The 27,829-nt window shown below is 46.1% G+C and overlaps 1 protein-coding gene across 1 annotated transcript in view; it reads left to right on the top strand.

Annotated features, from left to right (window-relative positions):
- LOC309547212 (uncharacterized protein) overlaps positions 1–26,235 on the top strand; it is a gene marked incomplete at both ends in the record, with an annotated part of 71,659 nt that extends 45,424 nt beyond the window's left edge. The window contains one exon of the mRNA XM_082247016.1: positions 25,640–26,235. Coding sequence (XP_082103142.1) covers positions 25,640–26,235 — 596 coding nt within the window. The remainder of the gene's footprint in view (positions 1–25,639) is intronic.
- Between the last annotated feature and the right edge of the window lie 1,594 nt (positions 26,236–27,829).

The following is a 27,829-nucleotide window of genomic DNA, read 5'->3' as shown; positions in this document are numbered from 1 at the left end:
CCAGCAAGAGGAACCATTGTGGGCATCAGGGGGCACAGCCATTCAAGAATCCTGAGGGCCAGTTCCCACCAGAATGTGGCATGTGAGTAGTACCATGCAACCCAGTTCCTGTGCATTTTTGTTAAAGTAGTGCATGCACTACTTTTGGTGCAGTCCAGTGCAATTTCAGCTCATTCAAATGAACTCGCTGCGCTTTCCTGTTCCTATTTATGGAGTGAACCGGCCCTGAAAGTATCAAATGCTAAGGCTGGGTTTACATATGTGCGAATTTGATGCGTTTTTCACCAAATCCAATTCTCATGACATGTGAGTGTGACTGGTTCTCAATAAAGAAGGTTCACACGTGTCCAGGGGCGGCTGAGGTGCAGATTCCAAAAGGGTCCTGTGCCTTTTTGGGTCTGGTTAAGGTGCAAATTCAGGCACAAATTTGGACCAGAATCGCACCTGAACCAGTGAACAGAAACGCACCAGACCCCAGGCTGGAAACTGCGGGCGCACATATAAAAACCCAAAGGCAAAAGTGGAGGCTCAGGAGGTATGGAACTCCCACACCTGCCATTTATAACATTGCTGAACAGTGAAAGGTGCAGTGATGAGGAAGAACAGGAGACAGCACCTGAAGGCTCAACTCATCTAAAACTGGCCATACACAGTTTCCCGCTGAATCTGCTGGAATTTGATCTGTGGCTGGTCCTGCCGGCACTACCAGGCTTGGCAAACTTCAAGCTGGGCAGAACATTATCAGCCAAACAGTAACTTCACTCATTTAGCTGCAGTCCTTGTTTGGGTAATTTGACAGCTATGTAATTTGGCTGTCAGAATATAATAGTCAAAAATTAAAGATCCATGGATGAAGGAATCTGTTAGATCTATGGATGTATGGCCAACTTAAATCTAATACAAGTGTTGAGGTTTTCTTGGGTGGGATTGGAGAATAATCAATTCCTGGATCAGGTGAATCTGGCAAATACAGCTAATTTTTCTTGGCCAACTGCAAATTTTTGATCAGCATGCATAGATTACCCAGTGCATTTTGAAAGCGGTGCTGGACAAACAGACAAAAAACAGACTAAAATTTACAAACAAAGGGATAGAAAAAGATGGGACTTTACGGGCCAGTGGGAGTAGAAGGATCAGGCCAAAACCAACTTATATAAAAAAAACAAATTACATTTTATTGAGTTTCAAAGTAAAAAAACATGGGCGATCACGCGCATGTTCACAAGGACAAGATACATAGAAAAATTCCTATAAAATCAATTAATAAGAGTCATTGAAATAGAAATACATAAGGGAAAAAAACAAAAGCCTGTGTAGGATGGAAGATAGGTCTCAGGTGGAATGCGGTCAATGTAGGTCCCCAGCAAGCCATGACCTACATTGACCGCATTCCACCTGATCCTTCTACTCCCACTGGCCCGTAAAGCCCCATCTTTTTCTATCCCTTTGTTTGTATATCTATTAGGGGTAAGGGCCTATCCACACGGTACCCTTTGTTTCAGACTAAAATTTCTCAACACACTTACCAGCTAGCCTCCAAAAAAACCAAAGTGACCCCATCTAACAACCTATGTTAGAAACAGAGGGTTTAGTTGCACACATTTGCAAATATATGTGGTTCTAACTCTATGTTTCAGAGTCTTCATGTTGGAGCATATACAGTATATAGCAGCGGATAGATTAGGGGCAGATTTTCCTGGAGCCCAGTAGTATAGCAGTAGTAAATGTTAAGAAGAAATAAAACTTTTCCCCCTACATGCTAGCACATTATGAAAGATGTACTTTGAAACAAAGCCCTCCAGCGGTGCGCTGTCACCACTGCAGAGGTTTCCATCTTCACCCAGTCTTCCTTCCAGGTTCAGGGGCTGTGGTCACTTGAATGTCTGAGCCATGAGGACCTCACTCCCACACATGTTAGCGGGAGTCACAGCCACGGCACAGGAGTGGAGAAGGAGTGACATGGGTATGCCATACCTTCAGAGCAGGGGTGTATCTACTGCAAGGCAAATAAGGCGTTTGGCTTGGCCAGTATTTTTCAGGGGGGCGCTGCCACCCTCAGGCAGGATGGCAAAGGCGGCTCTTTAACCTCTTCCCGTCCTTTTGGTGGTTGTACTGGGCTGATGCCTGCAGCTGCATACGTCACCCAGTAGTATCCTTTTTAAGAGCCAACAGTTGGCTCTCTTGTAATAGCAATCATAGCGGCTTACTAGCCGCTCTATTGCTATTGCAAGCATCGGTAGAGGATTCCTTCCGCGGCTCTCTTGGGTCCTTGTGTGCCACCGGGAGACCCAAGTGACCAGCCATTGCATCCTACAGCTGGCCGGACAACCAAGCAAAGCCAAGATCTTGATTAGCTTTTCAAAACAGTAAACCGGAAGCAATGACATGACATCACTTCTGGTTTATTTGGAAACCATCAATCCGTGCCAGTTTTTAAAAATCTAAAGCATTCAAAAACACAGATCTTGGTATTTTTTTTACATAGTTACATAGCGAGGTTGGAAAAAGACACCACTTCATCTAGTTCAACCTATGATGAGTGTGTGTGTATAAGTGTTTGCTGTCAATAGTACATTGTATACCCTTGTATGTTGTGGTCGTTAAGGTGCCCATCTAATTTTTTTTAAACTATCGATGCTCCCTGCTGATACCAATGCTTGTGGAAGAGAATTCCACATCCTTACCGCTCTGACGGTAAAGAACCCTTTACAGAGTTTAAGGTTATACCGCTTCATGTCCTTTTATATTTCCTTTCCCTGAAAAGTTTGTTCTCTATGCTAGGGTCACCACCAGTACAGTATTTGTATATTGATATCACATCCCCTCTCAAGCGTCTCCTCTCCAGAGGGAATACGTTTAGTGCTTGTAGTCTTTCCTCATAGCTTAAGTCCTCCATTCCCTTTATTATCTTTGTTGCCATTCTCTGGACTCTCTCCAGTTACAGCACATCCTTTCTAAGGACCAGTGCCCAGAACTAGATGGCATATTCAAGATGTGGTCGGACCACAGTCTTGTAGAGTCAGAGAATATTCGCTTTATCTCTGGAGTGAATCCCCTTTTTTATATACATGCCAGTGTTCTGTTGGCTTTGCTTGCAGCAGCTTGGCATTCCTTGCTATTGCCAAGCCGGTTGTCCGCTAGGACCTGCAGGTCCTTTTCCATCTTAGATTCACCCAGAGGTTCCCCCCCAGCGTTCTTACACCCAAGTGCATTACCTTACATTTTTCAACATTAAACCTCATCTGCCATGTAGTTGCCCACCCTATTAATTTGTTCAGGTCTGCTTGTAAGGTTACCATGTCCTACATAGAAAATATTGGCCTGCATAGCTTAGTATCGTCCACAAATACCGAGATTGTTCTGGATATCCCATACTCTAGGTCATTTATGAATAAATTAAATAGGATTGGTCCCAGGACAGATCCTTGTAGGACCCCACTTTCCACACCTGCTCAATCCGAGAATTCCCAATTTATCACCACCCTCTGGACTCGCCCCTGGAGCCAGTTCTCAGTCCAGGTACTCACCCTATGGTCCATACCTACGTACCTTAATTTGTACAGTAAGCGTTTGTGAAGAACTGTGATGGGCAGTAACGAATCATGTCTCAGGGTTTGATGAGAAAGCCGCAGCTGTTTACTATGAACAGCTGCAGCTTCCCCCGTCAGACCCTGGGAAAAGAACAGTATACCATGGCTGGGGTGGGACAAATTTAGATGAAGACGGGTGCCCGATTTTCATCTTGCCTAGGGCAGCACAAACCCAAAATACACCACTGCTTCAGAGTGCATGTGCTGGTGACATCACCAGCTGCTGTTTACTAGAATATCTCCTAAATAGTGAATGTTTAGGAAGTATTCATTTTACCTACATGTATGCTTTATTATAAGCTGTTACCTATAGGTAAAAATCAAATTCAGAAGTTTATTTCCACTTTATAGGCTTAGGGACAAAGCAAGAACACAATGGCAGCTGAAGACGTCTAATATGTCCCCATGCCAATCCAGCGAATAAGCTATACAAAAAGATGACAACTACCCCAGTTTATAATTGAAAGAGGAAAGCGGGTTTCGTGCACGGCATTCTGGTGTGAACAAACCCTAAATTCATAAAATCCTAGTTCTTTTTCCTCCTGCTCTCATTTCAATCTCACTTTTTACATCTGTGCATATGCATTCATATAAGTTTACACATCTTTGCATGTAATATGCATATCCTCAGACACAGATCTTTTGATTTTTGGTTATAGATCTGAACATCACAGACAAATGCCCAGAGCGCAAGAAGTCTCCATTCTGGGCTTCCTCCCTGGGCTTAAAGAGGTTGATTTACTAAAGGCAAATAGACTGTGCACTTTGCAAAGTGCAGTTGCACTCTACAAGAGCAGTTTCTCCAGAGATTAGTAAATGAGGTAAAGCTTCACTTTGCAAAGAATACCCGAACATGTTCAAGGAAAGGAGGAGGGAGGATGGGGTGACATCACACATGTGAGGAGTCTGAGGACAGATCAGTCTATAACACTATACAGTAACAGAATATCAGTGTGTGTTCTTCACTCACTGGGGCTCTGTTCTGCTCTGCATCCAACGACCCTCCCTCTGCCAGACACAAACCCTGCCTCGGTGTCTCCAGGCTCCAGCTGTGCCATTGTCACCAACGAACCAGGCACGAGGAGGCACTGACCCCTGGAGCACCCAGGGGTTGGCGCCTCTTCCAATCAGCTATAGGCTAGCATGTCACGTGATGCTGCTGCTGTACAAGACAGTCCGGCTGGGAGGGAGAGCAGCCTCTAGGAGCTGTACTGGTCTAGAATGGGAGTAGGATGATCACTAGAGAGTCTCTGAGAGGTCACAGTCAGTCAGTGTCACTGATTATAGAGGTGCGCAGCTGCGTCAGCAGGGGATGTTTCATTTGCTTCCATTCAGTCACCGCCGCCAGGAGACTCGGGACATGTTCTCCAGTGCTGCGCCCTAATGACTTGGTAATTGGGCGAACGCAAGCTTCCAGCGCAGAGACCAGTGGGAGAGTAGGGAAACCAGTGGCTTGGGCGCCCTAAGAGGCTGCCTAGTTTGCCTAGTGATAGTGCTGGCCCTGCCCCCAGTAGTATTCTTTTCTGCAACTAGGTGTCCCCAGTCTGTTGGCCAACATCATTTAACACAAGTAATCTGAACTCAGGTCGTGTGGGACCAGCTCCACCCTGTGACTGGACAGTGAAATGAGAAGCAGCACAGTGATGAGCTAATTTCTCTCTCACTCTGCTTTCTCCTCTTATCAGCATGCTTCTTGTCAGCACATGAACTGATTGGTTCCTTGTGCTGCTATTTCTTCCCACGCTCCAGTCCTGCTGTACTGGGACTGCAAAAGGCAAAACTCAGGTACTTACAGTGCTTACATTTATAAAAAAATATTTTAATGATGTTTAAATAATTACAGAGCTGTGTCTTTTTTATCTGCCTAGCGTTGAGTTTTAGCTCTTCCCTACTTTGTTCAAAATGAAAAATAAATAAATAAATAAAATTGTCTGGAATTAGAGTTTGAAACTTCGGACTATATTGAGGAGATGAGCTAATTTCCCCTCCCTTCTGAGTACATTCTGCATTGTGCTCCATACAGCAGCGCGTCCTCCTATGACTCCTTATCACTGCACAATAAGCCTGAAGAAGGCTTACATCAGATGAAAGGTTAATCAGATGTTAAAGGACTAATACACACAAGTAGCACTGTTGCACTGATGTCGAGCTGTAAAATCAACGATTGAAATGACTTCTGTTGTGTCACTATTTCAACTCTCCATTTACTATGTTTTCAATTCTCTTAATAAGTAAATGTCTTGTTTGCATCTGTTTCTGGTAAATGTTAATCAGAATCATATCCTTCGTGGTCATCTACAAAAAAATGCATTAGCTCAGCAGTTTTCCTGACCACTAAAACTATTGAAGTTGGAAATCTGAAGTAGAAAAAAAAAACGTACGTTGCACTTTAATTTCTATCCGAATTCCCAAAAGGAAACATTAAAATATTCCACTATAGATTGCCGTGTGCCGCCACATCAAAGAGAAGCTTTTCTGCAGTGATTGAAGCCATATTATTGCAGAGGTATCAGAATAATGGCATCTTGGTATTTGACTCTTCTGCGCATTCAGTTAATTGAATGGACTTTACTGGTAAGGCTGTGGCAAGACACAGATGAGTAGGAACTTGGCTTGGTTCTATATACTGTAGAGCACCACTAGCCTATCACTGATATATTAATATTGGAAACAGTTCAGAATTTTCTAACATGTTCAGAGATTGTGGGCTCGTTCACACTTCTGCACTATGCCAACGCACATGGCATCACACCTTCTCTATGTGTGCTGTGTTGCCTTGCCATTCATTGTAAATGGCACCACAACACATTGTACAGTAGAGCCCAATGCACCACAATGCATACATTGTGTGTTGTTGTCTGCTGTACTTTACAAAAACATGTATTTTTTTTATCCATTGTAGTGTGTTGGCAGCCAATTCATAATGAATGATTTGAATCTTCTGATGTCCTTGACACTGCGGTTATTGGATGAGATTTATCAAGCTATAGGCAAAGGCTGACAGAGCGGCGGAGGATCAAGTTTTATTTATTGAGCAGAATAACTCTGAGTTTTTCTTTCCAATCATATATAATATATGCCCTGGCCCAGTCCATATACATGGACTTGTTAAAAATTCTGAAATATGCATACCATTTTATGAAGCCTTACGGTTTGGGTTGCATTGTACAGTATTTTGGGGTCTGGGGAGGCATCCTTTGGGTTGCACCTAAAAGATAGGTACCTTTTAAATGGACAACTGTGCCCTTGGTACAAGCTATCTGTTATGGAATGTCCCCACCCCCCTGTGTTCAACCCACCTAGTACAACACTTATATCTGCCCTCCATTTAAGTGTGGCCTTGCCCAGAACTGCACAGCCTCTCTTCTGCCAGGGCTTCTTTGGACTTTGCATGTGCACTGGAGCCCAGTTCTTTTCTATGTGGCGTCATTCTCATGGTGGCTTCCATCAGACTTTTAGACTACGCCTCTCTCTCCGTAATAATTAGTTGGGCCACAACACAGCAGTATGTGCAGGGGTAAGAAATATGCATACCATTTCATGCAGACTTACAGTTTGGGGGACACTGTACAGTATATTGGGGGACAGTGGAGTGTCCTTTAGGTGGCACCTACCGGATAGTTAACTTTTAATTACATGGTTTAAAAGACAACTGTACCCTTGGTACAAGTTGTCTATTGAGACTTGTCCTCATTAGTGCAACCCACCTGATCCAATACTTATCTCTGTTCTCATTCCAGTGTGGAGTTGCCTGAACACAGCCTTTCTTCTGCCAGAGTTTCTTCATCCTGCACCTCAGCCCCATTCTTTCATATGCGGAGACGTACTCTTAATGGTCTCCATCAGCCCAGTAGACTACTTCTCTCTCCCTATAATAATTTATTGGGCCATGGCACATATGTGCAGGATGAAGCATATGCAGGGGGACATTGCACTACCTTCCTATTGTCCTGATATTCCTTGGGGATCCTATTTAAAAATACATTTTCATGCAGTGAAATGTTTGCCTTTTACTTTAGGAAAACGGACAAGTGTTATCAGGCCCATACCATGCAGAATTACTACACAAAAGCATTGATGTGTCCTTGTGTTCATCGGTTGTGCGCCTTTGAATCCGCCATCCCTGTGCGACTTCATCGCAGCTTGCATACGACTTCTTGAACAGAAGTCAATGCAAGTCATACCAAAGTAGTGCAGAGTGCCTTGATTTGCACCAATTAGAATGGTTCTATTGCCGTTAATGGGGCGCGACTTGTAATGTGACTTTGAACCCTCAAGTCGAATAATTCAAAGATTTGGCAATCGCCAAAATCTGAACAATAAAGAAATTCAGCTCCCTGGCAAAGTTTTCTGATTTTCAGAACCCCTGACAAGTTTAAATTGAAACATAGAAACATAGAATGTGTCGACAGATAAGAACCATTTGGCCCATCTAGTCTGCCCAATATATCTGAATCCTATGAATAGTCCCTGGCCCTATCTTATATGAAGGATAGCCTTATGCCTATCCCATGCATGCTTAAACTCCTTCACTGTATTTGCAGCTACCACTTCTGCAGGAAGGTTATTCCATGCATCCACTACTCTCTCAGTAAAGTAATACTTCCTCATATTACTTTTAAACCTTTGCCCCTCTAATTTAAAACTGTGTCCTCTTGTGGTAGTTTTTCTTCTTTTAAATATGCTCTCCTCCTTTACCGAGTTGATTCCCTTTATGTATTTAAAAGTTTCTATCATATCCCCTCTGTCTCTTCTTTCTTTCAAGCTATACATGTTAAGGTCCTTTAACCTTTCCTGGTAAGTTTTTTCCTGCAATCCATGTACTAGTTTAGTAGCTCTTCTCTGAACTCTCTCTAGAGTATCTATATCCTTCTGGAGATATGGCCTCCAGTACTGCGCACAATACTCCAAGTGAGGTCTCACCAGTGTTCTGTACAGCGGCATAAGCACTTCTCTCTTTCTACTGCTTATACCTCTCCCTATACATCCAAGCATTCTGCTGGCATTTCGTGCTGCTCTATTACATTGTCTTCCCACCTTTAAGTCTTCTGAAATAATTACTCCTAAATCCCTTTCCTCAGATACTGAGGTCAGGACTGTGTCAAATATTCTATATTCTGCCCTCAAGAACAAGAGGTGGAGGGAATTTTCCCTAAGTCCAAATGCCCTTCTAACTTCTGTTGTGTCCCAAGAACAGAAAATGAAGCAAAATCTCACAAATAACACAGGCAGCAAAAATATATCCTTTACCTTTCCTTACTCTGCCCAAAACTAAAAAGAACTAAAACTAAAAATAAACATTTTGGCTATTTTGGCCTCTGCATGTCCTCCTTGTGCCTTCGTGTGTTTCCTCCTGGTGGTCTTGGTTTCCTCCTAAACTCCAAAGACATGCTGGTCGGTTAATTGGCTCCTGTCTAAATTGGCCCTAGTATGTGTATGTTTGAATGTGAGTTAGGGACCTTAGAATGTAAGCTCCTTGAGGGCAGAGACTGCTGTGAGCGTATAATATATATATGTAAAATGCTGCATAAAATTGTGCTCCAGCTATAGTAAATCTCCCCCATAGTTTCCTTCGTCCCTGGGCAGTGCTCAGCATTTCACTGTAGCAAGATGAACCATGGAGACTCCCCGCATCCTCTTGGGTGATGTGGATTTGTGCAGGAGAACACACACAAAACTGTGTACCTCTATGGTGGAACAGCACCCTAAGGAACAAAAGTGTTATCAATGAAAGTCAACTGTAGAAATCAATGTTGCCAGATAAACTTCTAAAAAGCATGTATTGCTTTCTATGTGTAATGTTATTATATCCAGAGCCACTTCAACACTTCAAAAACTTCTTTGTAGAACACTGGGCTACTGCTAGCCATACATTAGAAGATTTTTTTTAAAAAAGTTTGTAGGTGATGAATATAATTTAAAAGGAATTTTCATTTGCTTTTAACTAGTGATCGACCGATTATCGGCAACACCGATATTGCCGATATTTCGGGAATGTGCTTGTACCGGAGTGATGCCTGCAGCTAGAGGCATCACCCCGCTACCGGTGTCCATAGCCGACGGTCGGCTGTCTTGTAATGACAACCGATGCGGCTGAGAAGCCACTTGGCTGTCATTCCAAGGAGCCGGAGAGGACATCCCCCCCCCCCCACCGCTGCCTTCCGCGGCTCCCATCCCAACCGTAGACCTGGACATCTTACCTGCAGGGTCGCCGAAGAGAAGACACCGCATTCGGCTCTGACCAGGTCTTCATCTTTTTTAATTCGACGGCGCCGAGTACCTGGAAGTGATGTCATGAAATTACATCACTTCCGGGTACTGGCGGCTCCGAATTCAAAAAACTTACAGCATTCAAAACAGCCAAACTTGACGTTTTGAATGCTTTTAAGTGCAGAGGAGGGGTTTGGGGTCTTTTAGACCCCCAGATCCCTCCACCACAGTACCTGTAGACATTAAAAAAATATATATTTTTAATGTTCGAAAATATCGGCCAATATTGGCCGATACCGATATCCGATGACCAAAATATCGGTATCGGCGTTAAAAAAACGATATTGGTCGATCAATACTTTTAACATTCAGTTTTGGATTGAATGGACTTTCCTGAAGGAAAACCACATACACTGTTAGAAGTTTTATACGACGATTTGGCCCCATTACAACTACAAAAAGCAAAGAACATTCTAAAATTAAATATTTATGAACAATATTTAAAGTGTATGGCCTGCTAAACAGGGATATTGTTGGCCTCAGACTAAGCCTCGTACAAACAATAGGTTTTTTTTTTTTTGCTGGGTTGAGCGAAAAGAAAACTGGCAGCTCAGATCGGAGCTGCTGTACTAACAATCCGATGTTAGTACAGTGATTTCCCCTGCTGTTCTATTGTGTGCTGACATAGGGACGCCCCCCCCCCAGCCTGAACACTCAGGTCAGCGCTCTCAGCCATTGGCTGAGAGAGCTGATCGGGAGCTGGTCAGCAGACCTTTTTAGTCATGAGCCTTCGACAGAAGCCAAACAGCCCAATGCCCAGCTTCTTTTGGACCGTCTGCCATACACACGTGTCGAATATTGGTGGGGTTTCTATTGAACTGGCCAACATTCGCCCCGTGTGTACTAGGCTTAAGTGATTAGTAATGTTGGAAATAAGTCATAAAGAAAAAAAAATATTGCTACACATATCATGTCATATTTGTCATTTCACACCTACCAAAACCTTTCTTCCCTAGACTTAAGAAGTAAGACTTGAGACTTTGTCTACCTATCACAATCAAAACAAGGGCATCTCAATCTCTCTGCCAAATTTCTGTATTACGGAGATTGCAGCGGCAGCACCAAAATTCGCCCTACTATATTCAGAGAAGTAAGTCTTTGCACAAACGTACGACAGACCTGAGAGAACTAGCTACAAAGGCCCTGAGAGACATTAGAATCCAGAGGATAAATGTCTGAACCATTTATATATAAAGAGCAGTAAGCCTTCCTAGAGTGGTGAGGCTGAGCTGAGATCTCCATCTGGGAGATTTAGCCCCAGAGTCCCTAAGAGGTACAAAAATCCAGTTTTCAACCATAGCTGCATTATTACTTTTGGTAGATACCTTTAAAGTAAAAAAATCTATATAAGGAAATTTGGAAGTTACCATTGCTATACTACATTTATGAAAATATTAGTTGGCTACTATGCTGATCCAATGGATTTAGTAGTTCTTTTTTTTTTTTTTTTTTAATCAAGGAAGACTTTATTAGGTAAAACAAGGTCCATCCAACAGAGACTTATTACAAAACGAACCATGACAGGGGTTTCACATCATCACACAATGTCAGGAGATGCATAGCACAGTACCATTGCATAGTACAGTATGTGTATTAACAATAAATGCCTACTCATTTGCGGTAGTGCCAAGCTTGCCCTCTTATAGCTCCCTCAGAACGCCCCGAAGTAGAGAATATAATAGTCCAATCCTCCCCTTAGTATAATAAAAAAGATGACATCTTTTACAAACATGTACTCAAAAAGTCTACTTGATATTAAAGCATAAATAAACTGTATCTGAGCATCACAAATGGAAAACACTACTTCATTCTTTTTTAATATTCAAAGCAAACTTGCCCATCCGTCCATGTCTCCATGCTTTATTTTGTTGAGAAACCACCTTGAAAATCAACCCCCTTGAATTCGTAGCCACAGCTATCTTGAGTAAGGGCAGAGGATTCATGTAGCATTTTCTTCCTGGAATACATCTGCCCTTAGCTCAGGCATGCAGGCAGAAGGGTGTGCTTAGGTGAGAAAACTCCTCCTCCCCTCCACCAGATGAAAACAAAAAAAACAATGCCTATGAAGACTCCTGATATGAAGACTGATGATATTGTTCTGACTTAGGCCAGAAACCAGGGAGCAACTGAAGAAACTTAAAAAAAGTTTACAACAAGTAAATATAATATACCTTTCTATCTACAGTATTTACTAATGCTAGCAGCAATAGGATTAAAAATAAATAATGTTGAGTGAGAGAGTTTACTTCCGCTTTAAACCCAAAGTGCAAATACACCGGGCATCAACCTCTGTGCTGAAAAATATATCACTCTAATGGCACTTTTCCACTGCAAGTACCGGCTCGGCTCCACTCAGCCCTGCTTGGCTCGGTTTGGTTTTCCACTGCATGGTACTGCATGGTACGGTGTTGGAACAGTTCGGTACGGTTTGGTACAGTTTGCTTTTCCACTAATAGTAAGTGGGTGGGATAACAACGATTCTCTGACCAATCAGTGGCTAGTAGTGACAAACAGTCAAGGCTGCATGCAAAGGATTGTGGGATACAGTACCGGTACGGCCCTCTTGGAACCACAACCGAGATGGTACTGTTTAAACGAGCCGTACTGCTCGGTTCCATGAAGTGGAAAAGAGCCACTGTACCGTACCGTACCGAACCGTTCCAACACCGTACCATGCAGTACCATGCAGTGGAAAAGCATAAAAGGGAACCAAACCGTTTGGTTCCATGCAGTGGAAAAGCGCCATAATCTTAGGATAGTATTCATATGGTAAACCCATTCCTACACTGTATCTATAGATCTCCAGTGTTGTAGAATTACCTTCCTAGCCTGGAATAGCAACACCATCACAGCCGCTCTGGTAGCCTCCAGTACTTTTTCTTTTATACCATATGATTTATTGAAGTTTTTCATAGAAGATACAACAATATCGGACATCAGGTATTGTAATCAGTAACACTGAGAGCCGGTTCACACTGGGGCGACTTGTCAGGCGACCTGGTCGCCTGACAAGTCGCCGTGGGTCGCCTGCCATAGATTAGCACAGGACCCGTTCTAATAGGAGCGACGCAAGTCGCTCCGACTTAGAAAAAGGGTCCTGTACTACTTTGGGGCGACCTGGAGCGACCTGCATTGACTTCAATGATATGACGTCTGTGCATGCCGCTCCGAGGTCGCGGTGCGAGCTGCGCACCGCGACTTCACAGGTCGCCCCGGCAAGTCGGGTCACACCTATGTGAACCGACTCTCAATGCACATTCGTGAAATCCGAAAAAACAATAAAAACAAAATTTAGTAAATAAAAAAAACAAAGAAAAAAAACAAAAATAAGAGAGGAGTATCAAGGGGAGGAGGGAAGCGGGGAGATACAAATGACAAATATATTCTTATTATATAAACACTTACAGTATCTCAGAAAAGTGAGTACACCCCTCACATTTTTGTAAATATGTTATTATTGTACTCACTTGTACTCACTTTAACTTGTTGAGTTATTTTGAGGGGACAGCAAATTTACACTGTTATACAAGCTGTACACTCACTACTTTACATTGTAGCAAAGTGTCATTTCTTCAGTGTTGTCACATGAAAAGATATAATAAAATATTTACAAAAATGTGAGGGGTGTACTCACTTTTGTGGGATACTGTATTAGAGGAGTTTTCAAATAATAAAGCCAGAAAAAAGCCAGGAAAACAGCAATTTGAAAATAAGAAAACAATGGCAGAGTCATATCTCTTTTAGCCCCCGTTCACACTGGGGCGACCTGTGAGGCGACCTGGTCGCCTCACAGGTCGCCGCAGGTCGCCTCCCATAGGGAAGCTGCGGACCCGTTCTGATAGGAGCGACACAAGTCGCTCCGACTCAGAAAAAGGGTCCGGAGCTTCTTTGGGGCCACCAGGAGGCGACCGCCATAGACTTCAATGTTACGAAGTCCGTGGCGGCCGCTCCGAGGTAGCGGCGCGCTGCTCGCACCGCGACCTCGGAGGTCGCGGTGCGAAGTAGCGTCGCCCCAGTGTGAATGGGGGCTTAATGTACAGACACAAGCTTACTTTATTGTACCTAAAAACCATTGTAGGTGTCTGCAGAAATTATCATGATAAGGAGAGAATCAAGGGGGTTTTTGGGAAGCCATAGCCCTCAACAGAGCTCTCTCTAGGAAAAGGCTTTAGGTAGGAAACTTCTAGTGCAGGGGCATCAAACTCATTTCATTGTGGGCTGCATCAGCATTATAGTTGTCATCAAAAGGCGGGTTATATCTGTAAGTTTATATACATTTTTGCAGAGCCTTTTGTTCTCAGAGAATAGGTGCAGGAACTAACCACATCCCCTTACCGAACCGCATTGAGCGGTGGGTGTGGCCAGATTGTGGGAGGATCTTAAAATAAAAGGGCAATAAGTTTCAGGAGTGTGTTATGTGTGGAGTTTAGGGATGCACTGTGTACAAAGTTCAGGGGTGCTCTGTTTACAGAGTGCAGTGTTAAGGAGTGCGCTACGTACAGAGTGCAGAGGTGCGCTAGGTACAGAGTTCAGGGGTGCGTTTTGTAAAGAGTGCAGTGTTAAGGAGTGCGCTATGTGCAGAGTTCAGAGGTGCGCTAGGTACAGAGTTCAGGGGTGCGCTTTGTAAAGAGTGCAGTGTTAAGGAGTGCGCTACGTACAGAGTGCAGAGTTCAGAGGTGTGCTAGGTACAGAGTTCAGGGGTGCGCTGTGTACAGAGTGAAGTGTTAAGGAGTGCGCTACGTACAGAGTGCAGAGTTCAGAGGTGCGCTAGGTACAGAGTTTAGGGGTGCGCTTTGTAAAGAGTGCAGTGTTAAGGAGTGCGCTACGTGCAGAGTTCAGAGGTGCGCTAGGTACAGAGTTCAGGGGTGCGCTTTGTAAAGAGTGCAGTGTTAAGGAGTGCGCTACGTACAGAGTGCAGAGTTTAGAGGTGCGCTAGGTACAGAGTTCAGGGGTGCGCTGTGTACAGAGTGCAGTGTTAAGGAGTGCGCTACGTACAGAGTGCAGAGTTCAGAGGTGCGCTAGGTACAGAGTTCAGGGGTGCGCTAGGTACAGAGTTCAGGGGTGCGCTAGGTACAGAGTTCAGGGGTGTGCTGTGTACAGAGTGAAGTGTTAAGGAGTGTGCTACGTACAGAGTGCAGAGTTCAGACGTGCGCTACTTAGAGAGTTCAGGGGTGCGCTTTGTACAGAGTGCAGTGTTAAGGAGGGTGCTACATACAGAGTGCAGGGTTTAGGGGTGTGCTATACACAGTGTAAAGGATTCAACTATCTTTTACAGGCTGTTCATATCTCACTCCCCCCCCCCCCCCCCTCTCCCTGGGTGTGAGAGCCACATGAATTAACCAGGAAGGCCTGGATTTGGCCTACAGGCCTTGTCTTTGACACATATGTTCTAGACTATAGCCTATATCAGATAAGAGAGCTGCCTGGAGTGTCTGCAGTGTGCATAGATATTAACACCCACAGGATACATGCATGTGTTTATTTGCTTTGGGCATGTCAAGACCTTCATTGGCACGCAGAAAGTTTCTTTATGTCCAGTTGTCTATGAATGGCTTTGGACTTCAATGCTATACAGGGAATAACGATATCCTACAATTTACACATATGAGCTTGTTTGTGCTTTACATTAATATAATATGACTTCACACCTTCACCTCTTTTTTTTTACAGTCAACTGTAGTCAAAGTCAAACTTTGTGAAGCCCTTTCATTCTGTCTCATATTTTGAAGTACGACTCACGAAATGTTCAACTGAAACCTGAATCCCAAAAAATATATAGAGGGGTTAAAGTGACAAAAGACAAAAACACATTTTCTCCCTTTCTGTTACTTTAACCTTTACACCTTGTGTATGCTCCTTCCTTGCTCAAAGCACATTTCTGGGTCCTCAAGGGCTGCTAGAATGTGAGAGTCTGAGAATTTTTCCTATTATCACCTAATTAAACAATTGACTTGGTCCTAGATGATATAAGATAAATATTTAAATGTTTGCTGGCCTCGAAGCCTGGCGTGCCATTTGCCCCCTGCCGTCCAAGCTTAGCACCATTGTTATGGCATCAGATTTCAAATGTCCCTTTCGTTAGTCATTATTATTTCACAGCTGACACATTTGATTGAAAAAAACTTCCAAATGATATAGCCTACTGAGAGTTTAAGTGTCCAAAAGTATTTGATGTGGCACAGCTATATACAGAGGGTGATTCACAGAAAATTGTAAAAATAGATACCAACCTACAGATGCTGTGAAGTATTAGCTTGGTCTTTAGCTCTAGAGCTAGTGACATCAATAGAATGCAAAAAAATTGTACCTTGCAAAATGTCCTTGTCTTATCTAAACCTGAGGCCTCAGTTTATTAGGTTTCTATATGGATGTTTAATATTAATATTATTATTACTATACGGGATTTATATAGCACCAACAGTTTACGCAGCGCTTTATAACATGAGGGAAGACAATACAGTTACAATACAATTCAATACAGGAGGAATTAGAGGGCCCTGCTCGTTTGAGCTTACAATCTAGAAGGGAGGGTCAAGTGAAACAAAAGGCAATAACTGTGGGGGATGAGCTGATGGAGAAATTGGAAGTATAGTTGTTAGGTGTGGGAAGGATAGGTTTCTCTGAAGAGGAGGGTTTTCAGGGATCGTCCAAAAGCTAATAAAGTAGAAGATAATCGAACAGATTGGGGTAGGAAGTTCCATAGGATTAAAGAGGCTCTGGAAAAGTCCTGGAGGGGAGTATGGGAGCATGGTAATAGCAAATACCAATGGTATTAATCAATATAGAATACTTATTCCTAATTTGTAAGTGTAGTACCCCAAAAAAATAACCGATCAGGATTCTCTCTGCTGAAATCATTGCAGGCAGATTGCTTACTTTTGTTTAGTCAGTTGATCCAGCTGCCCAGGTTGGGAGGGAAGGGGCAATGCTTATGCCACCATTTCCTTTGTGTTTGCGGGTTTTCCTTCAGGGTTCAGCCTCCCTCCTGTTTGATATAAAGGGAAGAAGCCCAGATCCTAGGTAGGGGGAACCTATAACAAGTCGGGGGACCTAGAATGGGCTATGGATGCATGTACAGAAACTCAGAACTATTCAGTAAGAAGCTTGCTGGATATCTTGGAACACTGATCCATCGGAATGCTTCCAAGGACATTAACTCCTTTGCCTGAGTTATCTCCAGTTTGGACGCTTCCTGGAGATGCTACACCCGTACAGGTAGCCTGGGGAAGCCACAGTTAGGTTTAGTTAAGGAAAGGACATTGCCGAATATTGTACATGTTCTGCCAAATGTTCAGTAAAGTTGTTTCCACTGCTCAAAGCCTGGGCTGAAGCTACTCAAGGGGTCCATGTGGAGTCCTGGTGACTCAAGAAACCATGATCTAAAATAGCACATTGGGGTCCCTGAAACATCACTAAAACAGGCTAGGACTAGTGATCCTGTTCATTGCCTGGCATAGCATAAAGAACCCACCCGGGGGCAGGCCTCCTATGTGACCCTCACTTGGCGCCCAACATGGAGGATGTGTCACCTACCTGACCTACATTATACCAGTACAAATTGGCTTTTAACTGATTATAATTGCACTTAGGATCACTATGTAGGAACTCTTTATAAAGTTATATGAGTGCAGGCGCTGAAGATCTCCTAACATGGGGACAGCTGGGGATTTCCCAGCATTTAGACAGTGCTCATGTTTTTAAAGAATTAGCTCAGCAGCATTTACCTTGTAATAAACTATGAATTATACTTTTTTCCAGATTTTTTTGTTACTAAACATTTTTATTGAAATTCCAGTATGAATATACAGTATGAGTTCAATATTTACAGCTGTAATTGCAGTCTCTCAAACCAGAGTGCCTGCAGGGTAAAAATGACAGATTGAGTAACATGCACACAAAATGTACAATAATCAATCATGGTATAGTAAATCATTAATAGAACAAGGTATCAATTGCTTAGTTATTCTACAGGCATACTCGTGAGCACAAAAGACCTTCCACTGATACAGTACATATGATAATAGCCAATGAGCCGATATGAAACAGTATGTAAAGGAAAAAGGAAGGCTCTACCTGCATGACTTGGAGCAACAGGGCTATGGGAACAAGACATAATAAAGGAAGACAAGATAATTCAAGAAAAGGAGAAAAAAGGGAAGAACAATAGAATAAGAAAGGACAGGTAAAGAAGAAAAGAAGGGAAAATAGAATTAGAAGGGACAGGACAATAATAAAAGGTAAGGTTTGTAAAAAAGGGAAATAATTGAAGATAAGGCGTAGGAGGGATGGAAGAGATAATGGGAGAAAAATGATAAAGGGAAGGAGAGGTAAAGGTTATTTACAGGCTGCTAGGATAGTTGTGATAGGTAAAAGCTTAATCTAGTTGCCTTTAAATCTCAAAGTTAAAGGAGACATGAGGTTTGATGTGAGGGGAAGAATAATTAATTACATTTTTGCCAGATTGAGAGAAATTTGTTCTGGATGTCTTCCAGTATTGTGGTTAATTTTTCATTGATAAATGTACCCTGTACCAGAGACTTAACCTACATAAAATTAAGGTATTGGGACTTCAATGCCTGAAAAATGGTTTGCCTAATGGCTATAAAAAGTGTGTCATAAAGCTTGAGTTGGGATGAGGTATGTTGGCAATGAGTTTGAGAAAATAGTCCTTCCCAAAGGTCCTTTTGAAGAAAAATCAGTAAGACTGAATTGATCATAGTGTAGACAGGGTAGATTACGTGATCAATAAATGAGGAATCCAAACTGTTTTGTCTTGCAAAACTCTACTTGATGCTTTGTTACCTACCTTAAAATTTCTAAATATATACCCATTCCTGTTTGGTAAACAGACATAGAGCAGAAGTTTTATAGGAATTTTGTCAAATTTGTCAAATTAGCCAAATCCCATTTTGAAAAATGAACCAACCAGCTTATTGGAGAAAAGCCATTGTCGTGCCAATATTTAAAAAAGGGCAGAGACATATTCCAGGAAACTACAGGCTAGTCAGCCTAACATCAATAGTAGGTAAATTATTGGAGGGGATAATAAGGGACTATATCCAATAATTTGCTGATAAAAACTGTTCTAGCGAGACCAATCTGTTAACATTCTAAGAGGAAGTGAGCTGCAATCTAGATAGGGGAAGGCCTGTGGATTTGGTGTATCTAGATTTTGCAGAAGCATTCGATACAGTTCCCCAAAAACCCTTAATCTAGAGGCTGAAGTCTGCAGGCATCGAAAATAAGGTTTGTTTTTTGGTTACAGAGGCGCATCCAAAGGGTAGTGATAAATGACATGTACTCAGAATGGTCTGGAGTGGTAAGTGGGGTACCCCAAGGTTCTGTCTTGGGACCAATTATGTTTATTTTATTCATAAATGATATAGAGGATGGGAAACATAGCTCATTCTCAGTTTTTGCGGATGACACAAAAATAAGTAGGTCAATAACTTCACATCAGGATATAGAAATCTTACAGAAAGAACTGAATAAAATAATAGAGTGGCAACTACGTGGAAAATTAGGTTTGGAGAAATGTAAAGTATTGCACTTGGGGGCTAAAAACATAAATTCAAAATACTCACGAGGGAGAGAACTTCTTGGGGAATCAAGGATGGAGAAAGATCTGGGGGTCCTAGTGGAAGACTGAGCAATACCATGCAATGTCAAGCTGCAGCTACCAAAGCTGGCAGAATATTAGCATGCATAAATAAGGGGATATACTCCAGAGATAAAATTATAATCCTGCCCCTTTTAAAACTCTGGTCCAGCCACATCTGGAGTATTCTGTCTAGTTCTGGTCACCAGTCCTCAGAAGGGATGCGCTGGAGCTAGAGAGAGTCCAAGGAAGGGAAACAAAACTAATGAGGGGATTTGAGGAGCGACCTCAAGCACTAAATTTATTTTCGCTAGAGGAGACATAATAGCAACTTACAAACACCTCAATGGTGAATCCAGCATAGGAAAAAAGCTATTCAGTTTCAGGGAGTGTAAGAGGACACGTAGCCACACAATGAGATTGTAAGAAAAGCCGTTTAACCTTAAGCTGTGCAGGGGATTTTTCACTGTCAGAGCAGTAAGAATGTGGAACTCTCTTCCACAATTGGTGGTGTCAGTGAGGAGTATTGACATTTTTAAAAGACTCTTGAACATGCATCTTAAAGAACACAACATACAGGAATATGGCAAATGTTTATCGACACTGACACATAGACACCTAAACAGGTTTAACTTGATGGACTAATGTCTTTATTCAACCCTAACTACTATTTACCTATGTAATGCTAAAATGTGTGTGAAGTCTACCCTAAACTGGTGTTTCAGTTCTTTGTGGTTGTTAACAAACGAAATTAAATGCCAGTTTCTTATAACAACTGGGGACTCCAGAAGCAAGATATCCCAATCATGAGTCTGTAGCTATTAAAAACCAAACTCTGGTGTCACATTATGATTTCTGCATAACATGAAAAAAATACTATGGCACCTGTAACTAAATTGCAATGGGGATGTAAGATTATAGAAAAACAACTTTCTTTTAAAGATTTACAGAAGAACCTGTAGTTTACAGCCAATGAGCACAGACGTACCAGCACTCTTGTGTTTAGAAGAACTGGTGCGTGTATCAGTGCAGCAAAATTACAGTCAAGTATGGAGACAGATTAATCCATAATGTATTTATCACTACTAAGTATTTTGTTGAGTAGGAAGCTATTGTGGACATTATATATGTTAGTCCTCTGTGCTGGATATTTCTATCTTCAGGTTATTATTAAATAGTGACACCTTAGTTAATGCTTCATGGAAGGCGGAAGAAATAAAAACCACTATGAAAAGCCAAGTCACTGAGATTCAACCAACAGGTTTTTGCACCATGCCCAAAAATGATCTAATGTTATAGGCCACTCTGGGCTTGTGATGAAGTAACCCAAACTTACTGAACCTGTGGGACATCATTTTTCACAACCGGACCACACTATAGAAGACCTCAATGTTTTAGTTCTTAAAGGGAATTTCAGAACCATGCAGGAAAGGAAAACTTGAATTAAGCAAGGCCCGAAGCGAAAAAAAAAAAAAAAATAGCGCAGGGCAGACATGACCATGTGAAGAGGGGAGACAGGGCAGGTGTGAGTTAAATTAAATTGTTTTGAGTTGGGGGGTATTCAGGGATTGGTGTATCAGGTTTGGGAGGGGTTGAGGTACAGTTAGGAGGGGTGGCCCCTCAGATTGGAGGTCAGTGGAAGTTCAACGGACGAAGGAAGAAGAAGCTTGGTCACCCACCTTTTTCACTGCAGAGCATCTCACCTCAGCTTCCCTGGTCTGTGATGGCGGATTTGGACGTTTTGCTGGAGCAAATTAAGGCCGCTGCCGCGGTGAAGGGGACTGAGTGGCTCCGGTCCCAGGTCTCCACGTTGATGGGGGTTCAGGACTCTGCACAGGATTTGGAGGGGCTTGCGGTCCCGCGGGCTCGGCGGTCACGGCCGCCGGAGCGTTTTTCACCGGACCCTTCCCCTCGAGCTCAGCGTCATCCTAGGAGCCCCGACAGGGACCCTTCAGGGCCGCCGGCTAAGCGTACTCCTGCTGCGGCCGTGCGCGCCTCTGGGAGGAATCCTCTGCATGGACGGAGCTCTGGGGGTAGTGGGGGGAGGCGGCCTTCGGTCTCTCCCCGTCCCTCTCGCCGGGGTGCTACTGGACTGGCGGGCTCCCCTACTGGCGATGCTCCGGTCGGAGGGGTGCCTCGGCGTGGGAGCGGCTTCATGGCGGCCGGTGGCAGCAGTGATCGGCGGGACTCGGAGTCGGCCTCGGCTGGGCGCGGAGAGATGACGCGGCGGGGCAAGTCACGTGGCCGGGTCATCGGAAGTTCGGCTGGTTCACAGAGGTCTCCGTCGGGCGGAGCTGGAGTACGGGGGCGTGGACGCCTGTCGCTCGGCTCTGCAGATGGCGGGAGTGCGACACCTGGTGGACGGATGTCGGCGGTGCCCGGGGACGATCGTTCGGAAGGCGAAGTGTCCGGATCGGATGTGGAAGAGGATGTCGGTGGTCGGTCGGCGACGAGGGAGGCTGGATCGGCGGCTGGGGGCGCCCCCCCTGGGCAGACAGGTGAGGTCACAATTCCTTCTCTGGCTTTGTCTGAGTTGCGGGGCTTGTTTGATGTGGGGGGTGGGAGTGCTGGAGGGGCTCGGGGGGTGGGGGTGTCCCGGCCAGTGGGGGCGGGGACCCCGGAAGGGGGTGATAATGGGGGTTTGAGGGGCTTCCTCCTGGGTCTACGGGACCTCTTGGGGCGTTTGCCCCCGGGGGACGGGGGCCGCTTGTCTCCAGCGGCGGCTTGGGTGCCTCCGGCGGGGGGCTCGGGCACGGAGCCGGGGGGGGGCCCCGGGGCTGGCGGGGCCGTCTTCCACGGGGCTAGTTGCGGGGGGGGCTGGGGCCCCTCCCCAGGTTGTTGGTGCTCCGGCAGTGGTGGCGGTGACGGCCGGGGCGACGGAGGACAAGACAGGGACGGCGAAGGAGGGGAAGGCGGACGCTGTTCGCCTGGACGATTCAGCGAAAGGTGAGGTATATGTTTGTTTTGAGGGCCCGTTGGGGGCACATTTGAAGCAGGAAGTCCGGGAGAAGATCTGGAAGGGTGAGTACGTGGAAATCTTCACGCTGTTGCCCCTCGAGAAGTTTCACCTGGACAGGGTTAAACCGGAGGAGCGCAAGAAGGAGGACGAGGAGGCGCGACGCTATCGGCTTATCCCTCGGACCTTCGCCAATTGGCTGCAGGCCTTTGCCATTCTGGCGGGCGTCATAGGGGAAAAGGCGCCGGAAAACTGCTCGGCCCTGTTCTGCTACATGGACGCTGTAGGGGAAGCCTATCGGGTTTACGGGGGGTCGGCCTGGCTGCGGTACGACGAACAGTTCCGGCAGCGGAAGGCGGTTAGGCCGTCCTTGCGGTGGGACCACAAGGACATCAGCCTGTGGATGCGGCTCATGTCGTCTGCGAAGGCTCCGAATCAGTTTTTTCCAGGGGGGGCCGGTGGTTCTGCGACCCCGGGACAGCCGGCCGCAAAGAGGAGGGGTTTCTGCTGGCAATTTAATGAGGGTTCCTGTAAGTTCGGTGGCACATGTCGCTTCAAACATGAATGCTCCGGTTGCGGAGGTTCCCATTCCTTGGCTCGGTGTTTTAAGTCCGGAAAAGGGCGGTCCGGAGAGCCTTCGCACAAAGGGGACGACGCCGGTGAGGGTGGAAAGGCTGCGGCCTTTTCTAGATAGGTACCCCGATAGGGCGGCTGCTCGACTTCTGTGGGAGGGTTTTGCGGTGGGTTTTCGTATCCCTTGCTCTTTGGCCTCGGTGCCGCCGGTGGCGAGGAATTTGCGTTCGGCATTGCGCCACCCTTTGGTGGTGTCGGATAAGTTGCACAAGGAAGTGGCTCTCGGTCGCATGGCGGGCCCGTTCTCGGAGGTGCCGGTGCGTGACTTGGTGGTTTCGCCGTTGGGGGTGGTTCCCAAGAAGGAACCCAACAAGTTTCGCCTCATTCACCACCTCTCCTTCCCGAAGGGTGGGTCTGTGAATGACGCCATCGACCCGGAGGCCTGTACGGTGTCTTACATTTCCTTTGACGCCGCGGTGGCCTGGGTGCGACATTATGGGCGGGGGGCCTTGATGGCCAAATCGGACATTGAGGCGGCGTTCAGGTTGCTCCCGGTTCACCCGGACAGTTTTCGATTGCTGGGCTGCCGGTGGCAAGGGGCGTATTATGTGGATCGCTGCCTTCCTATGGGCTGCTCCATATCGTGCGCGCTGTTTGAGACCTTCAGTTCCTTTGTGGAGTGGGTGGTTCGGGAGGTTTCCGGTGTGAATTCGGTGATCCACTATTTGGACGACTTTCTGTGTGTGGGCCCGCCCGCTTCCAACGGGTGCGCGATCCTGCTTGCCACGTTGCAGCATGTGGCCGGGAGCTTCGGCATTCCGTTGGCCCCCGACAAGACGGAAGGCCCGACCACGGTGCTCAGCTTCCTGGGCATTGTCGTGGATTCGGAGGCCATGGAGTGTCGCCTACCGGAGGATAAATTGGGGGCTTTGAGAGCTGAAATTGAAGGGGTGCTGGGTTTGCGCAAGATTCAGTTGCGCAGCTTGCAGTCGTTGCTGGGTAAATTGAATTTTGCCTGCCGCATTATGCCCATGGGCCAGGTTTTCTGCCGACGGCTGTCGGCGGCGACTTCGGGGGTGAAGTTGCCCACTCACTTCGTCAGGCTCAACAGGGAACACAGGGATGACTTGCGTCTGTGGCACGGTTTTTTGGCCACATACAATGGTAGATCCTTGTGGATGGCCGGGCCGATCAGCAACTTTGATTTGGAACTGTTTACCGATGCTGCTGGTTCGGCGGGGTACGGGGCTTTTCACCGGGGGGCGTGGAGCGCCGCCCCTTGGCCGGGGGCATGGCAGGTAGCGGGGCTGGTCAGCAACTTGGTGTTGCTGGAACTGTTCCCGGTGGTGGTGGCCCTGGAGATTTGGGGGGCGGAGTTCAGGAACCTGAAGGTTCGCCTCCATTGCGACAATCTCGGGGTGGTTCAGGTGATCAACCGCGCGTCGGCTTCGTCTCAGCCGGTGGTGCGCCTCCTCAGGTATTTGGTTTTGCGGTGTCTACGGTTGAATGTTTTCCTGTACGCTGTGCACATTCCGGGGGTTAAGAATAATATTGCTGACGCGCTGTCTCGTTTTCAGTGGGACAGGTTCCGGGAGTTGGCACCGGCAGCGGAGCAACGCGGAGTCACGTGTCCGGAGTGGCTATGGGGGATTGCCTTGGGGTCCTCGCTGGATGGATCAGGCAGTCGGTGAGCGAGTCCACGTGGTCGGCTTATTGCAAGGTATGGTTGGAGTGGCTCGAGGTGTTGCGGGTGGCATCGGTGGATCCTCTGGGTCCGGAGGTCAGGTGGGTGTTACTTTCTTTTGTCTCTGATCATTTTGAGAGGGGCGCGTCGGCTTCCGCTGTGGCTCGCAAGTTGTCCGGCTTGGCCTTTCTGTTTAAATTTCTGGGTTGTCAGGATTACACGAAGGACTTCGTGGTGAGACAAGCGTTACGGGGCTATTCCAGGGCTTATCGGAGGAGGGACACTAGGCGCCCGGTGTCCTTCGCTCTTTTGCAGGACGTCTGCCGGCAATTGGGGGAGCACTGCGCCTCGAGTTACGAGGTGGTGTTGTTTAAGGCGGCCTTTTCTCTCGCTTTTTTCGGGGCTTTCCGGATTGGGGAATTGGTCAGTTCCTCCCGGACGGTGCCGGGGGGCCTATTGGGTCAGGATGTCTCTGTCGGTCGGGAGGGGGTTACTATCCTCCTTCGACGGTCCAAAACGGACCAGAGTGGCAAGGGGGTCCGTGTCCGGTTGTTCGCGGTGCCGTCTTCACCGCTGTGCCCGGTAGGGGCGGTTCGGGATTACTGGGCAATCCGCCCTTCGCGGCCCGGTTCATTTTTAATGCATGCGGACGGGTCGTCGTTATCTCGTTTTCAATTTGTATCGGTGTTCAGAAGGTGTGTGGGCTCTTTGGGTTTGGATGCCAGTAGGTTTGCATCTCATTCCTTTCGGATCGGGGCGGCCACTGAGGCTGCACGCTGGGGATTGAATGACGATGCGGTCAAACGCATTGGGCGCTGGGAGTCTAGGAGGTTCTTGTTGTACGTTCGTCCACAGCTGTTGGTGTAGGGTATGTACGGGGGGTGGTTTTGTCGCTGGGGGGGTGTGGGCCCGGCTGGTTATCTGATTATTGGTTGGTTTTCTTTTCCTTTTGTCCCCTTTTCTTGTAGGTTTGGAACCCTGCCTTGTTTGGATCGTGGGACACTCGTATGTTTTCTGGGGGGCCCGGAGAGCTGATGTGCGTCCTAATGGTAGACAACTTGGTTTTTCTCGGCACGAGGCTTGTGTCAGGTGGCTGGGGGTGCCGGGGCTTAATTGGGGCAGGGTCCTTCCCGAAGTGCATCGTTTCGCCCAGTTGGACAGGCAGCCAGATGTTTTGGTGCTGCATGCCGGGGGCAACGATTTGGGGGCCAGGTCCGCGCGGGCCTTGATCAGGGACATAAAGTTGGATTTCCTTCGGCTGCGCACGGCTTTTCCGGCGCTGCTTGTAGTTTGGTCGGATATGGTGGCCCGCACGTCCTGGCGCATGGCCAGGTCGGTCGCGCGCCTTAATAGGGCTCGGATTAAGTTGAACAAGGAAGTGGGGCGCTTTGTGTGTCGGAATGGGGGGTTGGTGGTTCGCCACCTGGAGTTGGAAGTGGACACATGGCGGTATCTGCGGGATGATGGAGTCCACCTCAATGCGGTGGGTATAGATTTATGGGCCCTGGGATTACAGGATGGGATCCAGCGAGCCTTGAGGGTTTGGAGGGGCACGCAAGGGTAAGGTGTCACCCTTGGGTGCTGGTGGCGTTTTGTTGGTCTTTGCTGGCGGGGGAGGTGAACAGTTTAGGATAAGGGTATGGTTGGGACTCATCGTTGGTATGGGTCCCTATGGTGCATTCCATTTAATGTCAGTTTAAATGGAATTCAAAATGGTGGCACTGCGGGGAGTGGTTTGTCTCCGAGCCGGTGACGCGGCTGGAGGCCTATCAGGGCACAGGTCCCGCAGTGCAGGATTTGGAATTATTTGGAGGAGCCTCAAAGACCAACAGGCCTAATGACTGATTGTTTTATGTTTGTAAGGAATGTTTTTTCTCCTTATGTTAATTTTAAGGTAAAAGGGTTAATAAAATGGCTGCTGTGGCCAATTAACTCCAAGCACGGTGTGGTCTCAATTATTTAGGTAAAGGGAAAGGTTTATGGCATGGGGGTGGAGCCTTTGGCTTTAAGCAGCCTAAGAGTTTGGGGGTGACATCTATTCTACATTGGTCAAGCAAGGCCCGAAGCGAAAAAAAAAAAAAAAATAGCGCAGGGCAGACATGACCATGTGAAGAGGGGAGACAGGGCAGGTGTGAGTTAAATTAAATTGTTTTGAGTTGGGGGGTATTCAGGGATTGGTGTATCAGGTTTGGGAGGGGTTGAGGTACAGTTAGGAGGGGTGGCCCCTCAGATTGGAGGTCAGTGGAAGTTCAACGGACGAAGGAAGAAGAAGCTTCCCACCCGCCCTCCCTAATTTCTGGGACTGTTATGGTTGATTTTGATTCATGTCTTTTGTGCTTTCTGTCCTTTCTGGGGGAATTTTATATTGTCATGGCAGCTGGGCGTTTTGTTGGTCTTTGCTGGCGGGGGAGGTGAACAGTTTAGGATAAGGGTATGGTTGGGACTCATCGTTGGTATGGGTCCCTATGGTGCATTCCATTTAATGTCAGTTTAAATGGAATTCAAAATGGTGGCACTGCGGGGAGTGGTTTGTCTCCGAGCCGGTGACGCAGCTGGAGGCCTATCAGGGCACAGGTCCCGCAGTGCAGGATTTGGAATTATTTGGAGGAGCCTCAAAGACCAACAGGCCTAATGACTGATTGTTTTATGTTTGTAAGGAATGTTTTTTCTCCTTATGTTAATTTTAAGGTAAAAGGGTTAATAAAATGGCTGCTGTGGCCAATTAACTCCAAGCACGGTGTGGTCTCAATTATTTAGGTAAAGGGAAAGGTTTATGGCATGGGGGTGGAGCCTTTGGCTTTAAGCAGCCTAAGAGTTTGGGGGTGACATCTATTCTACATTGGTCAAGAACGATACTTCTTTTTGACACTAAACATAACGGCTTAAACTTAGACATGGGTTTCCTTGCTCATTATCCTACAGTTTGACGACCCCCTCTGTGACTTCCCCCCCCCCCCCACCTTCCCCCCGTCTTCAGTTCTCCCTCTGTCTTATCTTACTAAATATGCTAGTTTTACAGAGATGTATAGTAACTAAGTAGAACTACATCACTACTGTACTTAAGTACCGAAAGGCGGTATCTGTACTTTCCTGGAGTATAATTTTTTTCTCCTACTTTCATTTTTACTTCACTACATTTTTTCAATGATTTCAATACT

The sequence above is a fragment of the Pelophylax lessonae genome (genome assembly GCF_965119305.1).
Source record: "Pelophylax lessonae genome assembly, chromosome: 1".
Classification (NCBI taxonomy): Eukaryota; Metazoa; Chordata; class Amphibia; order Anura; family Ranidae; genus Pelophylax; species Pelophylax lessonae.
This window is presented reverse-complemented; position numbering and strand designations above follow the sequence as displayed.